The following is an 18,184-nucleotide window of genomic DNA, read 5'->3' as shown; positions in this document are numbered from 1 at the left end:
CTGCTGTGTCCGTTGTGATTTCTCCTCTTTCATTGATGATCCTGTTTATTTGTGCTTTCTCCCTTTTTTCCTTTGTGAGCCTGGCTAGGGGTTTGTCTATTCTATTGATTTTTTCAAAGAACCAGCTCTTGGTTTCATTGATCATTTGGATTGTTTTTTTAGTTTCAATTTCATTTATTTCTGCTTTGGTTTTTATTATTTCTTTTCTTCTACTGGTTTTGGGGTTTTTTTGTTGTTCTTTTTCTAGATCTTTGAGCTTCGAGATTAGGTTGTTTCTTTGCGTTCTTTCTTGTTTCTTGATGTGAGCTTCTATTGCTATATATTTTCCTCTTATTACTGCTTTTGCTGCATCCCATACATTTAGGATATTGGTGTCCTCCTTGTCGTTCAATTCAAAAAATTTTTTAATTTCTTCTTTGATCTCCTCATTAGTCTAATGGTCTTCCAGTAGTGTGGTTTTTAATCTCCATGAGGTAGGAAAGTTCCTTGCCTTCTTTTTATGGTTTATATCTAGTTTGATGCCTTCATGGTCAGAAAAGATGGTTGATATGATTTCAATCTTGGTGTATCTGTTGATGTTTGTCTTGTGCCCCAGTATGTGATCGATCCTGGAGAATGATCCGTGTGCGCTTGAGAAAAATGTGTACTCCGTTTTTTGGGGGTTTAGTGTTCTATAGATGTCTGTTAAGCCCAATTGCTCTAGGTCCTTATTTAGAGCTTTGGTTTCTTTACTTATTTTTTGTCTTGTTGATCTATCCATTGTTGATAGTGGTGTGTTGAAGTCTCCCACTACGTATGTGTTTTCTCTGATGTCTGTTTTCAGAGAGGACAACAGTTGTCTAATATATTTTGGTGCTCCTTCGTTTGGTGAGTATATGTTAATGAGTGTTATTTCTTCTTGAAGTATTGTCCCCTTGATCATAATGTAGTGACCATTGGGGTCTCTTTTTATCTTTTTGAGTTTGAAATCTGTTTTATCTGATATAAGTATAGCTGTTCCTGCTTTCTTTTTTGGTCCATTTGCTTGTAGGATTGTTTTCCATCCTTTAACTTTGAGCCTATTTTTATCTTTTGTAGCTAAATGTGTTTCCTGGAGACAGCAAAAGGTTGGGTTTTGTTTCTTAATCCAGGCTGCAACTCTGTGTCTTTTTATTGAAGAGTTTAGTCCATTTACATTTAGAGTTAATATTGATATGTTATCATCTGTATTTGCCATTGTGTTTGTCTTTCCTTTGATTATATTTATTTATTCTTTTAATAACTTTTTTTTTTTTTTGGCCTTCTTTCATTGTTATTCGTCCCTCTGAGGTTCTGGCTTTAGGACTCCTTGTAGTATTTTTTGGAGTGGGGGTTTAGTTGCAATGAAATTCCGGAGTTTCTGTTTGTCTGGGAAGGTCCATATTCTTTCTTCAAAGAGGAAGGAGAGCTTTGCGGGATAGAGTATTCTTGGTTGGCATCTGTTTTCTTGGAGTCTGTTGACTATGTCCCTCCACTCTCTCCTTGCCCGTAGTGTTTCTTCGGAGAAGTCTGATGTCAGCCTGATTGGTTTTCCTTTGAATGTTATCTGTTTCTTCCTTCTTGCCAGCTTCATTATTTTTTCCTTGTCCTGGATTCTTGGGAGCTTTACTGTTATGTGTCTTGCTGTATTTTTCCTTTCGTCGTGGAAGTTTGGTGTTCTTCTTGCTTCTTGTATATCAATTTTCAGCTCCTTCTTCACATTTGGGAAGTTCTCTTCAATTATCTCTTTGAATATTTTCTCTGTTCCTACATCTCTCTCCTCTCCTTCTGGTATTCCTATAACTCTTATATTTCCTTTCCTCATGGAGTCAGATAGTTCCCGAAGTCTTTCCTCGTTCTTTTTCCTTCGTACTTCTCTTTCCTTTTCTGTTTTGGTTCTTTTTATTTCTGTGTCTTCAAGAGAACTTATTCGTTCTTCCATTTCATCTATGCTGCTTTCATTGCTTTTCCCAGAATTCTTTAGTTCTTCCATTAATTCTTTGATCTCCTGCATTTCTTTTACTTCCCTCTTTAGGGACTCAATTTCTTTCTTCTGACCATTGTTTTCCCTCTCTAGGAACTCAATTGCATTCTTCTGATCGTTGATTATTTTTCCCTTATCATTGTTTTCCTTTATGACTTCTGTCAGTTTTTTAATCACGGCAATTTTAAATTCTCTTTCTGGAAGGCTCAGAAATTCTTCCAAGTTATTGTCGTTGCAATCTGGGGGCTGGTTTGCTTTTTGTGGTGTGCTTTTTCTCTGGAGAGTTGCTAGGTTGCGTGTGGTTCTTCTCCTCCCTACTGTCTGTTTTCTAATTTGCCGTATGCGTTGGGACACTGTGTTGATGGGACTGGCCGGCATCTTGGGTGGGCTTCTCTGTTCCCCTCTGGTTCCTCCAGGAGTCATCTGTCAGTTTCAAGCAGTCTTTACTGGAGAAAGGTCCCTGTTCTAAAATGCCGATGTGGGGACACACTCCCCTGTGCGCCTGGTCTGCCCCGGCGGTGGGTTCCTGCTCCCCTCTGGGCTTGGACTGCAGGCCAGAGGGGGTCTGGCGTGGGCGAACTTCCCCCGCTCACCTCTGGCTCCTGAGGAAGCCTTCTGCAGGTAGTCTTTACTGAAGAAATGTCCCTGTTCTAAAATGGTGATGTGGGACACACTCCCTGAGCGTCTGGTCTCAGGCACACTCTTCTGCGTGCCTAGTCTGCCCCGGCTGTGGGTGCTCGCTCTCCCTGTGGGCTCAGACTACTTGTTCGGAAGGGGCCCGGTGTGGGCTAACTCCCCAGCTGGCCACTAGCTCCTTCAGGAGCCTCTGCTGGCTTCAAGTCGCTAGGTGGCGCCAGAGATCTCTCCTAGAGCCCTTGGGGAGCTGATTTTCCACCCCGTGGGACAGGGAGCAGAGCGGGGATGGTAGAGTACACCTCAACGGCTTTGGGGTGCTGTGTCTGCCTTGTGCCCCACCGTCGTGGGGAACCCACGCCCCTAATTTCGTGCCCCGGGTCTCAGTTCCAAAGCCCTCAGTTCCAGGACGCGGGCTGTAGCCCAGATCAGTGGCGCGGGAATGGCGCCTTTTGAATCCCGCTTCCCTGCCTGAGCGCCTTGTTCCTGTTCACTCAGGGAGGGCCTCCGCGGTCTCCCCGCAAGCCTAGGTCGCAGGCGTGGGGACCTGGGCAGCTGCGATCCGATCCGGATCCGCGTCTGCTTTTTCAGCGTGCCGCTTTCCGCTCAAGCTTACCGGGCAGCGGGGGCTGTGTGCTGGTGCTGGTTTCCTCCTGGGGGGCGGGGCTCTCTTTGATGGCGCCTGGAGCTCACCTCCGCGGCGGATCCTGCAGGGTTCTCCACAGCTCCCGTTCACGGGGTGTGGTGGCTGAAATAGTTCCTTTCCACTCACATTCCCACTTGCTGCGTCCGTTTTTCTTGTTGGCCGTTTTGGTTTGTTGTTTCCCTCCTCTCTGCCGGTCGGAGAGTGCCGACTTTGTGGGCGGGGGAGGGGAGCAGGGTTCCGCGCTTCCCTCCCTTCTGGTCCTCTTTTATGGCAACTTTCTTCTTTGGGCAGTTTGCTGGAGTCGTCCGTTTATCTTCCGTGTCCCAGTTCTCACTGGGACCTTCCGCTTTTCCTCCCTATTAACTTTTTTTAATGGGAGATCTTACTCGCAGCGTCTCCTCGCCGCCATGTTGCTCCGCCCTCTCCTCTGTACCCCAATTCTTATATGCATAAATAAGTCAATCTTAAAAACAAATGAGGTATATGGCTTAGTAATAGCAACCACACCATAACAATGTCACTTTGATATATAATCACTGCTTCAGTCACATAAGATAGATAAATATAGAAAGAGATAACCAAAAAGAAATAGCTAAGATCAAACATGATGTAAGTATCTTTGTGAGCCCTAGAAAAGGATTGATAGGTGGGGGGTTGCTGCCTAACCCCAGGTGCAAAAGAAAGCAGTGACAGACTAAATCAAATGGAACCAAAAGTATTCTGCCCAGAGTAAGGACACTAAAAACTCTCAGCTTAGGGTAGCCTGCAGTTCACAATGGGGCTGGACACTCCTACTTGTACAAGTAGTTTTGTTCGAAGCTATGGGGTAGGAGAGTTACTGTGTAAGGGGAATAAATCCCACACTCCTGACCTGAGCTCCCAATGCAATGATTCTAAGACTAGTTATGCAATATCCCAATATCACCACTGAGCAAGACACCTCAAAGACCATTTTAAGACCTAGTTCTGAAATATTCTCCAAGTAGGGAGCAACCCCAAAATAACAAATCATAGATAGAGAAGATGGAAGAGAAATTTGAAAAATTTAAAGACAATCCTCATTCAAAATAAGCTGTAAACAAACTGTCCCCCAAATGCGAAAAAAAAAAGAGACAAGTATACAAACTACAAAAAGAGTTATGGCCCTTTTACTCTCTTTTAAACTAGTCTTTGTGTTGCCTTTATCATAGTGACATTTTAGAAGAGTCTAGAGCAGTTAATTTACAATTTAAAGTTTATTTTGGAAATATGTGATTATTTCCTTAGGTTTTGACTTATGTTAAACAATTTTAGCAAGTAGTGATGTTCAATATTAGGAGAGACCTGACATCATTTTTGAGTTTGTCACTTCAGAGGGATGGGTGTCACCTTAAATACTTAAGGGTAATAATTTCTCTCAGTGGAGGATCTTTCTACCACTTGCTTATATCTTTGTTCTCTTTTCTAGAGGTACTTCCAAATAGTTCAACTTATACTCCTTTCACCCTACCTCCAGAGTGGCTTAGGCAAGTCCTTCCTAATTCTGTGAGAGTGTTTTCATAGCACACCAAGAATATACTGAGTATATCCCACTTAACCACGGTGCACTCAGTCATAGAATACATACTGATTAATCTTAAAAATCAAACTGATGAACACTGGAAAGGGGGAGGCAATTCAGAAAAAAAAGAATCCAAACCACAAAGAACTTGTACTGAAAGTCGCAAACATTCACTATCTGAAGTCCACTTAACTGGGGAAGTCTGGCAGTATTACTACTACAGGAAAAGTAGAGAGAGGTAACAGTACACAAATGGTGATAAACTGAACAAAAATCAGTTTAATTAGTTGTTTCCTAGCGTTAGTACACTAAAAGTCTAATTGGATATTTTCTTTAAACATACATAGTAATTTACTTAGTCAATTTTATCTTTCTTCTAAGCAGTTACATTATCAGTATTCCAGAAAAATGTTTTGACATGCTCAATAAAATTACCAAATTGGTACTTTTTAATCTGAATCCTGAATAAGACAGACACATATCAATATGAACTTACAATCTTTGATTTGAAGATATCCAGAAGACCTGATAAATGAGTATACTGATTTGGCACCTTTCGAAGATGAACCATTTCAAAATCAGTACGAACACCAGGACCCTGACATTCTCCCACATATGTTCTTCGCCATTTGTGATGAATTTGCACAAATAGTGGCACCTGACTGTAAGATATAATTAAGCAGGAAAATACTATGAATTCATTAACCCTTAAGAATCTCCTACATGTAAAAATTTCTCATGCGTCCATTATTTTAATCTCAAGTACTTAAATCATTAAACAAGGAATACTCCAAAAACTTATAAAATTGCATCATATTAGTCTTTCCAATGTCATAATTAAACTTGATTCACAGGTATTAAACAATGCAAATTAGACCAACATTAGTGATAAAGTATTTTTTACTTTTATTATTTGAACATTTATAGTCAAGCCTCATTGTCCACAGATTTGTAGACATGTGCAGAGCAGCAATAAACTTGATTCACCTGAGTTTTAAAATTAGATTTTGTAACAAAATTGAAATAAACAGATGGAAGCAAAGCACACAGTAACACAATCTACTCCTTGTTTTAAATATTCATTGATGATTTCAGTAAGCCCACTCTAATGAGTTTGTCCTTTTATACCAAATTCCAAAGTAATAATGCACAAGTACTAGATTCCTAAATTAAATTTTTAAAATGCTAACATTTACTAATAATTTTCATTCACAAATTGTAATTTAAAAGTTTTTCATTTGACCCAGTGTTTCAAAATGTGCTCCTACCAGCCAGTATTTCCCAAAGCAATAGACACAGAACTCAGAAGTAGATTGCACTTAGATTCACTGAGTACAGCATCATTGTTTGCAGCAGGAGCAATCACCACAAATTCTCGTAGTCCATACCTTGAAAAAAGAACCAATGCCATTAATTAGGAATATTGTAGAACACAAAAATCCATTATTTGAAAAATTTCCCTGAGGGAAATTTAACAAGTGTTTAACATGTTAAACGTTACAGGTGTTTCTTTTTCATCTTTTTTTAATGACAACTCAACTTACAACCTGAATTTTCTCCCTTTAGTGAAATACTTCTATCATTCACCTACGATTACCTCCCTACTCTTTAAAAATTAGAAGAAATTTGCTGGAAACATGAAGGAAAGAGTATTACATAAAAATTTTGCCTTAAAATTTAAGTTTCCAAACTAAAAGGTGAAAGCCAGCATTGAAATCTTGCTTTAATTAAATCCAATTCATTCATGTGGAAAAATAAAATTTGACAGAATCCCTAAATGTCAGGAAAATAATTATCAGTCATGATATACTTGTGTTGTCTCAAAGCGAAAGCCTGGTTTACTGTAAGTATCCTAATCAAAGAATTATGTTCATTCACTCAACACATGTTAGACAAATTATCAGAAATGTCTCTCTGTTGCTGCAAAATCTTAGAAGAATGAAAAGTTGCTGTCATGTCCTTCGAAAACCACAAATTTGAAGCTAACTTCACAAAAATTGTAAGATCAAGTTGGTAATCTTGCCTACTGAAAATTCTTATACTATTCACTCCTCAATATATTTTTATTTAATATTTTTTTAAATAAGGAAAATAATTTAAGATGCTAGTCAATATCCGAAATTAGTTTTTGGATGTGTAAAGTGTTATGAATGCTTATTTTTATGAACATTCTCAAGAAATCACCAAGCAGCAATAAAGAAAGATTAGAACATTTGAAAGTCTAATCCATAAGCTGTTTGTTGTTTAGATGACAAATATTTATTTCATCTCCTCACGATGCCTCTACCCTCTTACAATGAAATCAAAATAGAGGCAACATCAAAAACTTAGAATTTTAAGTTCTAAAGGTCTTTACAATTATAAGTTTGTTTTTTTCTTTTTTTTAATGTCTGTGGAAGAAAGAAAACAAGTGAACCTTTCCACTCAGCTCATTCCCCATATAAGGGTGACACCACTATCAACAGTTGCTTCACTATTCTCTCAGAATTAATAACATTTGTCCCCCATGTATCCACCCTGTCCTCAAAAAAGATTATATATACTTTCTGTACCTTCTAATCCCCTATCATCATTACTTTGCTTCCATTTTTAAACTGTTATAACAATACTGCATAGGTCTATTTCTATAAGGATACCTATTAGATAAAATCCTAGAAGTTGAGTTGCTGGATAAAAGAATACACACCATCTCTGCCTCCTCCATACACAGAGAAACTATGCCAGTTAAACAATAAGCCAAATTGAAAGGTTTTCTACTTATCTGCAATAAAATTCTATGCTCTATGTCTTTGTTTCCACTTCCTGAACTGCTTCCCTTCACTTTATTGTGATTACTCATAATCCAAATCCTGATGGATCATTTTTGAAGATTTACCTCAAATAATTTACCATCCATTATCCCAGCCAAATAGGCTATCTTCTCTAAATTCTAATGTACTTTTCCTATTATCATACTCTTTTTTTTTTAAGACTTTTATTTTTTTAAGATTTATTTTTATTTATTTATACAAGCACTGGGTACAGTCAGAAGTATGGGAGGGTGAGAGAATTCGCCAGAGCGGGGAGCAGAGCAGGCAGAAGGACCGAAGTACACTGCTGAGGGGAGCAGCGGGTGGCAGGAGAGGTCTGCGTGCCATGTGGGACCCTCCTCCGGTGGCCGGGGATCAGCCGGGGATTGAACCAGCGCTGCAGAGGCTGCGGGCAGCTTCACAACCCAGCGCTCAACCACTGCGCCACTGTGGAGGCCCTATTATCATACTCTTAAAGATCAGTATAAATCACAGATTTACTTTCCCTATGAGAACTACTTGAGGCATGAGACAATACCTTCATCAAGTAAACAAACATTATTAAGTGGAGGCTTAAAATAACAAACAAAAATCAACAATAACAAAAGCAATCAACCAGATTAATGAACAAAGGACTTGAATAAAAGTCCTTTAAAAGAAGATATACAAACGGAAAATAAGCACATGAAAAAATGTTGACAACATCATTAGTAGGAAAATGTATATAAAAATCATAACAAGGTATCACTTCCCATCTATTAGAATGGCTGTTATAAATCAACAAAACAACGCAAAAGAAAGGGTTAACAAGGATATGGAGAAATTAGAATCCTTCAGCAATACTGATGGGAATGTAAAACAGTAGAGCTGCTATGGAAAACAGTCAGTGGTTCTTCAAAAATGTAAACACAGAATGACAAACAATTCTACTTTTGGGTATGTACCCAAGGACTTAAAAGCAGAGACTCAACAGATACTAAAACAGCTATTTCACAGAAGTATGAACCATAATATCCCAAAACTGGAAACAGCCCAAATATCTTCCAGTAGATGAAATGAAAAACAACATGTGGCATATACATATGACAGAATATCATTCAGCCTTAAAAAAGAAGACATTCTGCTAACTGAAATAAGAAAGTCACAAAAGGATAAATATTGCATGATTCCATTTATATAAGGGGCTAGCATAGTCAAACCTACAGCGATAGAAAGAATGGTAGTTACCAGGAGATGGAGGAGGAGAGAAAAGAGAACTACTGCTTAAATAGGTAGTTTCAACATGGGACAATGAGAAAATTCTGGAGATGGATCGTGGTAAAGGCTGCACCAAAATGTGAAAGGACTTAAAACCACTGAACTGTACACCTAAAAACGTTTATAATGGTATATTTTATGTATGCTTTACCATAATTAAAAAATTAAACATAATGAGCAAAACGAATATGTAAAGAATAAGAAATATGAATGCATTAATTAGAAAATGCTTACCCTCCTAGTGAGTAGCAAAACAAAAATTTAAAACAAGGTATCATTGTTTTCCTATTAAATTGACAAAAAAATAAATAAATACTGATAAGATCCAGTATTTGGCAAGAGCTTGGATAGTCACAGGTGGTAATATAAACTTTTATAACAATTTTGAAAGACAAAAGGACAGATTTTATCAATATTTAAAATTCACATTGAACTAAGTATAGCTATACCATCATACAAGTGCCCAAAGATATGTGTACAATGATGTTCATTATCAGTTTAAATGTGAAAAACTAGCAACAACCTAAATATCCCTTAGCACTTGAATGGGTGAATAATTACAGTACCCCCAACCCCAACCATACTGCAGAAGTCATTACAAAAATAAGGTATATCTGAATTTACTGACATAAATGTTATCATGAAATGCTGAAAAATACTAATATATATCAGAACAGTATGTATTAAAACCCATTTACAAAAAAATACCCCACATTAAAACATAAAAATACATGTGTATATGTAACTCAAAATCAGACAAATATCTAAGTAATGTACTTCATATTTCCTATGACTTCGTACTTGGTTGTCCCATAGTTGTCCTGACTAAAATTATTTACTGTGCCTGAACTGTACAATGCGGTTTGTGCTGAACATCTGCTTTTCTGCTGAGTTTGAAATTTTGGTACTAGTCAGAAAGTGCCTGCATGACCAAACCCCAATTAAAACCTCTAGGAACTGAACCGCTAACAAGTTTACCTAGGAGACAACATTGCACATGTATTGTCATATTTTGTTGCTAAGTTAATTATGTGCTGTGACTCCATTAGGAAAGTACTCAAACATTTGTACATCCTCAAACATTTGCACATCCATTTGTACATGCCATTGGCACAATTGTCCATTCTTGGTTTTGCATTGCATGCTGTCTTCATAATAAATCCTACATAATAAATCCTAAGTACAATTATATGCTGAGCCCTGTGTGTCTGCCTCACAAATCATCATCATTGGGCCCTCCCAATGCACATACTAAGAGTAATCTGAATAAAATGTATACCTACCATCTTACTAGGCAATGTGCTCTTGGAGGAAAGTCATTGTTCATACACAGCAAATCTTGCATAGATTGTGGAATAGCATCTACAAAAACATTTGATAATGAAAAAGTTACTCTGTTCTTTCATTCTGAGGCAGAATTTTATATGATTTAGAGAAATCATATATCATATTTTGCTAGTCCATGTACTTTTCAATTGCTTAGAGATTTATATTTAGGGTTAGCTCTAAGATTTTGGTGGAGAGTGATGGCTATTCTGTCTTTAAAAAAAAAAAAAATAGCCAGTATATTAAAATATATACATACATACAGCTTATTCCTACATTTAATAATATTTTCCTATCTTCTAAGTCATGACTCAAACAATTCCTCATTCTTACTAGAAAGTCTTGTTTAATGTCTGTTCTTCCTGGCCTGAACGTACCCCTACTTTTCTTCAAAATTCTACGTAAGGGTCTGTGCCTCCATATCACCTTGGAGGCGAATATGGCTACCCTTCACTGGAACTCTAACCATCTCATATGTTCTTATAAAACCAATAATCCATATATACAAGCAGCTGCATTCTTATTCATAGTAAGATACTAATAGCAATGACTGTTATTTTTACACAAACATGCATAACAAATTTAAAGCACAAAAGATAATACTTGTTAAAATATTTCCCTTTACTGTATAGTTGTAATGGCTTATTAAATTTGTATTTAATATATTTTAATCACAACCAAACTGAAACTGCACAGTACATATACATATGACCTTTCCTCAAATTAATAGCATTTAAAAGTTTTATTCCTTGAATAGTTTCCTTCATTGACCATAATGTTAAACCTAGAAATCTCTGGGTTGTTTCACACTTCTAACCCGTTGTACACATTTCCCTTCTCCACTTATTCTTTAAGTACACATATTCACATTCAGGTTCAATTATTTTATTTTGCTGCATAATTGTGTCTCATATTTGTATACATGGTTTATCTTACCTGCCCTAATTTATTAATCTAAATGAGAATCCTATCTTTTTTGTTTATAAGACTATATATGCTAGAAAAGGTAACATAATTCCACTCAATATTTCAGGCCTACACTTAGAAATGATAATTTGTTTTGACCAGAAAAGCTTTAATACACTTTACAAATATTTATATTCTGAATAAATGAAGAGGAGTACCTGACCCACAACTCCAAAATTCATAATTTTTCAGTAACTTGCTCACATACTGTTATATAATAGTGTATCTCAGGACAAAGATTTTGCATGATTTGACCTATTAATTAATGTAAACACCACTTACTGAGTACTTAGCATAGGCCAGGCACTAAATCACTCAAGTACAATATCTCATTAAATCTTCTCAATAACACTCCAGGTAGCATTATTTCATTTTTACAAATGAGATAATTCAAACTCGAAAGGTCAAGTAACTAGCAAGGAGAAATTCGATGTGACTAGAAAATCTGGTATATATTCAAAATAATATACTGATTGCTCAATAAACATATATATATTATTTTTAATTCTTTTAAGTCCAACATGTTTCTTAATTATCCAAAACCTTTTCTCTGATCTCTCCATATTAAAAATAATTTTTTCTCCTCTCAATTTCAGTAGAACTTTATGTTTTGGGGGATGGTATTTATTTCTACCTTCTAGTATCATTACTGCTTTTCAACCTATTGTCCTACTGTAATGTAAATGTCTTAAATTACAAGTGGGCTTGTGGGTCAAGTGGACTTGTGGGTTAAGTGGGCTTAACAGAACAAAAGTTAATTTTAAATAAATACTTAATAAATATTAACTGATTTATCTAATTTTAAAACAAATGATGCTGTGCTACTTCCTCTGAAAATATCATACTCTACTTTCAGATGTGGCAAGACTCTACATAAGCAAAACATCTCCAGATGATATAATTTAAGAGAACTAAATTTGAAGTTCAAGATTTATAATCCCTCTTAAAAGTCAAGTTTAAAAATATGTAGGAAAAACTTACCTTCTAGTAATTCATCCTTTCCTTCTTTATCAGTGGATTCTTGTACAAGATAATGATGAGTGACTGAGAACTTGAAGTCAGCAAAGAAAATTTCATCTGATTTCTCTTCCCATGTGCCAGAAGTAAATATACCCTGTATTTAACAAAAAAGTGAAAAAGTCCATCTTAAAATACTCAATGGTTATTTCTATGTTTACTACTACAAAGATTTTTCCTTTTCTGCTCATTAATCTAAAAGTTTCGTCCTATACTCCAAATATGGGGAAAAGGGGCCTCCTTGGTAGCCTAGGGGTTAAGTCTCGGTGCTTTCACCAAATAATAAAAAGAGAAAGGAAAAATAGACAAGTGAATCCCCAAGAGGAAGTTGTTTTATAAATCATTTAAAAAGAAAAAACCAGGGAACAGAATAAATAATTTGATAATTTAATTCTTTAAGCCCAGAACTTAAGAATGCTTACATGCTTAATAAGTATCCTAGGAATTACCGTTTTTTTCAGTATTTAAATAGCCCTGATCTATCCCAAAGGTGCTAGGAAATACCAGTATATCATTCAAATACTTAACATTTATATGGGCAATATATACAATGTGAGCTAGACTAACAATTTGAAATAGCATGCAACATAACACAAATAGTAGTACTCTTTCTAACTTGAACTGGTGGTGCAAGGGGTTAAGCACCATACTATGAAGCAATCCGCAGCCTCTGCAGCACGAGTTCGATCCCCAGCCGGGCAGGGTGCAACCAACATTGCGCAGCGGACCTCTCCTGTCTTGCCCGCTGCTCCCCTCAGCAGTGTATTTTGGTCAGTTTGCCTGTTCTGTTCCCCATTCTGTCTCTGGTGAATCCTCTCACCACCACCCCCCCACCCAATCTCTGGCCTGTACCGCAGCTCTTGTATGCATAAATAAATAAATTTAAAATAAAATAAAATAATACCTTTCCATAACCTGTACAATGACTTCTAGAGCTTTGTATTCAAATATTCTATCAGTAAAAAATTTTGAGTATACTTATTTTTCACTTACAAATCATGTATTATTTTATAAATTATGTTACTCTAACATTATGTTATGCATGCAGTACATAAAATAAAAATTGACCTTAAAAAAGTATATGAAGATATAATTTGAGGTTACACTAAGTGGCTCATTACAAGCACCTCTAAGAAGGCCATGTTTATACACTGGTAGAAATATAAAATACACAGCTCTGACCCCACCAATTATCAGTTTTATCACCCACAGATACCTCCATCTAGCCTATTATTCATCTACTTTACAATTAATATTACAGTACCAACTTATATTGCCCCAGAAGTGTGTTTTTCTTTCATACCTGCTCATAGGCAATTCATCGTGCTCTCCTCCAGTTTATTTTTCTTAGCATACTTTTATTTATTCATTTTTCAAAACTTAACCTAAATGTTATTTTCTGTAGCAAATCTGCCTGTCTCAGCAACCTGCTAAGTCTTTCTCAGGATCTTTTTCAAATCAAAAGAACGGCACTTTATTCTAATCATTTGTTTATATACCTATTGATATTTCCCCATTAACTATGAAGAACAGAGACTATATTTTATTCTTTAAGCCCAGAACTTAAGAATGCTTACATGTTTAATAAGTATCCTAGGAATTACCGTTTTTTTCAGTATTTATAATAGCCCTGATCTATCCCAAAGGTGCTAGGAAATACCAGCATATCATTCAAATACTTTACATTTATTTGGGCAATATATACAATGTGAACTTGAAATAGCATGCAACATAACACAAATAGTAGTACTCTTTCTAACTTGAACTGACATATGCAACAGAATCTTCGTTTTGAGTTGTTATCTAAATCCTAAGAAGATAACTAAATAAGGAACAGAAAAAAAAAATCTTTCCTTAGAAGACTACATACTAAAAAATAGAAATGCAGGGCCTCCCCTGGTGGCGCAGAGGTTGAACACTGGGCTGAGAAGCTGCTCGCAGGCTCTGTAGCGCCGGTTCGATCCCCAGCCCCTGGCCCCTGGCCCCCGGCCCCCGGAGAGGGTCCCACATGGCGCAACAGACCTCTCCTGCTGCGCCCATTGCTCCCCTCAGCAGTGCATTTCATCAGTCTGCCTGTTCTGTTCCCCGCTCTGGCTCTGGTGAATTCTCTCACCCTCCCACGCTTCTGACTATACCCAGTGCTTGTATATATAAAGAAAGAAATCTTTAAAAAACAAAAAAAAATAGAAATGCATAAACTTAAAATCATAGGGTTGAGGCCCTTTGTACATGAAATCTACAAGTCACAAAGGAATATAAATTCTTCTTACTTTGTGCTGCATAAAAACATAATTCAAAATTACCCAAAAATAAACATAAGAACTAAAACCAGAAATCTCTTTGAGGAAAGCATATTGTGAAAGCTTAATGATACTGTAATTGGCAACAATTTCTGGAACATAATACCAAAACCACAAGCAACAAAAGGAAAATTAAACTGGACTTCATTAAAATAAAAAACCTTGCACATCAAAACATACTATCTACAGAGTGAAAAAGCAAACCACAGGAATGTATTTGCAAAAAACTGAATAAGGGATCTGTACACAGAATATATAAAAGTACTCTTACAACCTAAGAATAAACAAATTAAAAAATAAGCAAAACACTTGAATAGACATTTCTCCAAAGTAGATGTACAAATGGGCAATAAATACAATAAAACATATTCAACATCAGTATTTAGTACGGAAATGCAAATCAAAACCACAATGAAAGACTATTTCACATCCACTAGAATGGCTACTAACAAAAATACAAGCAACAGCAAAAACTGCGATTTTGAATGTGGAGAAATTGAAGTTTTCAGCACTGCTGGTAGGAATATAAAATGATGCAGCCATAAGGTAACAGAATTACCTTATGATCTAGCAAATTTGCTTCTAGAAAGCAGGGACCTGAACAGTAGTATTATTTGCAATAGCCAAAAGGTAGAAGCAACCCAAGTGTCTATTGACATATTAGAATAAACAATATAGTATAGATGCAATGGAATATTATTCAGCCTTGAAGAATGAAATTCTGACAGATTCTGCAACACAGGTGAAACCTGAAGACATTATGCTCAGGTAAACAAACCAGACACAAAAGATCAAATATTGTAGGATTCGTTCTATATGAAGTTGTTACTGTTTAGAACAATATAGAACTTTAGTTTGGGATGATTAAAAAGTTATGTATATGGATGGTGCACAACAATGTGAATATGATTAATGCCACTGAACTGTGCATCTAAATATAGATAAAATCTTACAGTTTTATTTATAATTTTATTGCTACATTTTTTAAAAGATTTGTTTTATTTATGCATACAAGAACTATACAGGCCAGAGGTGTGGGGGGTTAGAGGATTCATCAGAGAGAGTGGGGAGCAGAACAGGCAGATCTATTGAAATACACTGCTGAGGGGAGCAGCGGGGAGACAGGTGAGGTCTGCTGTGCCATGCGGGTTGCTCCCTGGCTGGCCGGGGATCAAACTCATGCTGCAGTGGCTGCCAATTGCTTGATAGTGCTGTCTTTAACCCCTGCGCCACCAGGGAGGCCCTATTGCTACATATTTTATTTTTTATGAAGATTTATTTATTTATGCATACAAGAATTGCGGTATAGGTCAGAGGTGCAGGGGGGAGGGGTGAGAGAATTCACCAGAGACAGTGGGGAACAGAACAGGCAGACTGACTGAAATACACTGCTGAGGGGAGCAGCGAGAGAGTCAGGAGAGGTCTGCTATGCCATGTGGGTTGCTCCCTAGCAGGCCGGGATCGAATTCGTGCTATGATGGCTGCGGACTGCTTCATAGGTTGCGTCTTAACCCCTTGTGGCACCAGGGAAGCCCCTTATTGCTACATATTTTAACAACAAAAAAAAAATCTAAATTTTTGTAATTAAAAGTGACAACATGGAGAAAATATTTGCAGCAGAGTTACCAGTGACAATACCATATGTAGTTGAGAGCAGAAGTATATTTAGTCATTTCTGTGGAAAACTAGGTTATATTTATAAAATATAAAAATCACTTCCCTTTTGACCTAGTAAATTTATCTTTAGAAATATTACAGAAGGGGGCCTCCCCAGTGGCGCAGCGGTTGAGCGCTGGGTTGCGAAGCTGCCAGCCGCCGCAGCCTCCACAACGCAGGTTCGATTGCCGGCCGCTGGGCGAGGGTCCCACATGGCGTGCACACCTCTCCTGCTGCCCGCTGCTCCCCTCAGCAGTGTATTTCGTCGGTCTGCCTGTTCTGTTCCCCGCTCTGGCTCTGGTGAATTCTCTCACCCTCCTGTGCTTCTGACTGTACCCAGTGCTTGTGTAAATAAATCTTTTAAAAAAAAAAATATTACAGAAGGCCTCCCTGGTGGCACAAGGGGTTAAGACGCAACCAATGAAGCTATCCGCAGCCACTGCACCACGTGTTTGATCCCGGCCAGGAGCTACCCACACTGCCCAGAAGACTTCTCCTGACTTTCCCGCTGCTCCCCTCAACAATGTATTTCAGTCTGCCTATTCTGCTCCCCATTCTGTCTCTGGTGAGTCCTCTCACCCCCCACACCTCTGGCCTGTACCCCAGTTCTTGTATGCATAAATAAATCTCTAAAAAAAAAGAAAATCTTCATTGTGATTCATGTCTTTTTTTTTTTAAGGCACATTGTGCACATATGTATTGGAGCCGCGCTACTCATGTCGTCTGACAAAAGTCTGGGCATGGGGCAGATTTCTGAAAAATCAGGAATCTCGTTAGCTGACTCCTGCTAGATTCTCCTCATTTGTTTATGGCTAGCTTCTACCACTGCTAAAATACGCATTTAAAAGTAAAACTGCAAATATTGATCAATTACTAAATAACCAATTTGATGACAAATGGCACTGCATGATACAAATATTACATTTTTTATAAAATTAGTAGTTATCTGCCAAAAGGCAGCAATTCAACATTTGGTCTTACATTAACAAGTAAAAAAACTTCTGGGAACAAAAGGCTGTAAACATCTCTCGGCCAAAGTCCCTAAGAAAATTCCTGTTAAGCCAGGAGACCCATAGCCAGCTCCTGCTAAATTTTTCCTGTTTGTTTAGGGCTAATTCCCCTGGATTTAACAATTGATATGGTAGCTGTTAGAGTATGCATTGAAGAATAAGTCTACAACAATTTTGTGACTGGTTGAGCTAGTAATCACAGCAGCACAAATAATGCACTGGGAAATGGTCAATGTTACAACTACTGATATGTCACATATTGACCACTTTTGAGAATCAAAGGCTATAACCATCTCGCTCCTGCCCCTGATAAAATATTTGTAGTTCCTTAGAACAACAACCAGCAACCTTATGGAAGAGGAAATTGCCCCTTGATCTTAAAGTTAAATACAGAAATTAGACTGATTAGATAAAGTAGAGGAGTAATAGGTAGAAAACTCTTTGTTTAGATTAGGAGACTTTCTCCCTTAATTGAGAGCTGGGGGCCAGGGAAGAGTCAGTGCGGCTTGCCTGGCATTAACGCCCTCCAGGCCCTTGGTTCCTTAATATAGAATCAATATTAAAACAATATACTATAGATGATGATTTCTTTATAATAGCCTTCTGGTTTTTGCTTTAATCATTTGGTTATATGCCAGTCTAAACTTTATAGGTTAGTTAGAAAATATCCCTTTGTCTCCCTTCCCCCAGGTAACCTCCTGCCCTTTGTTTTCCTCTAGCCCATAGTTAATCGTACACCATGACAAACTTAGAAATGTTAGTTACAGACACATAGGCTTTTTGCTAGTAATATAATAACTGTTGGGTTGTTTAAAGTAAATAACTGGGCTTCGCCTGATGGCGCAGCAGTTGAGCGCTGGGTTGCGAAGCTGCCCGCAGCCTCTGCAGCTCCGGTTCAATTCCCGGCTGCTCCCCGGCCACCGGAGGAGGGTCCCACATGGCGCGCAGACCTCTCCTGCCGCCCGCTGCTACCCTCAGCAGTGTACTTCGGTCCTTCTGCCTGCTCTGCTCCCCGCTCTGGCTCTGGTGAATTCTCTCACCCTCCTGCCCTTCTGAATGTACC

The 18,184-nt window shown here is 37.7% G+C and overlaps 1 protein-coding gene across 2 annotated transcripts in view; it reads right to left on the bottom strand.

Moving 5' to 3' along the window:
- RAB3GAP1 (RAB3 GTPase activating protein catalytic subunit 1) overlaps nt 1-18,184 on the bottom strand; it is a gene marked incomplete at both ends in the record, with an annotated part of 80,452 nt that overhangs the window by 47,028 nt on the left and 15,240 nt on the right. For both annotated transcript variants that reach the window (XM_084235377.1, XM_084235378.1), the window contains 4 exons: nt 5,297-5,462; nt 6,069-6,188; nt 10,130-10,208; nt 12,120-12,252. In XM_084235377.1, the coding sequence (XP_084091503.1) occupies nt 5,297-5,462; nt 6,069-6,188; nt 10,130-10,208; nt 12,120-12,252 (498 nt within the window). The remainder of the gene's footprint in view (nt 1-5,296; nt 5,463-6,068; nt 6,189-10,129; nt 10,209-12,119; nt 12,253-18,184) is intronic.

Source organism: Talpa europaea, assembly GCF_964194135.1.
Source record: "Talpa europaea genome assembly, chromosome: 1".
Taxonomy (NCBI): Eukaryota; Metazoa; Chordata; class Mammalia; order Eulipotyphla; family Talpidae; genus Talpa; species Talpa europaea.
The sequence above is the reverse complement of the archived record's forward strand: the minus strand, read 5'-3'. Positions and strand labels throughout refer to the sequence as shown.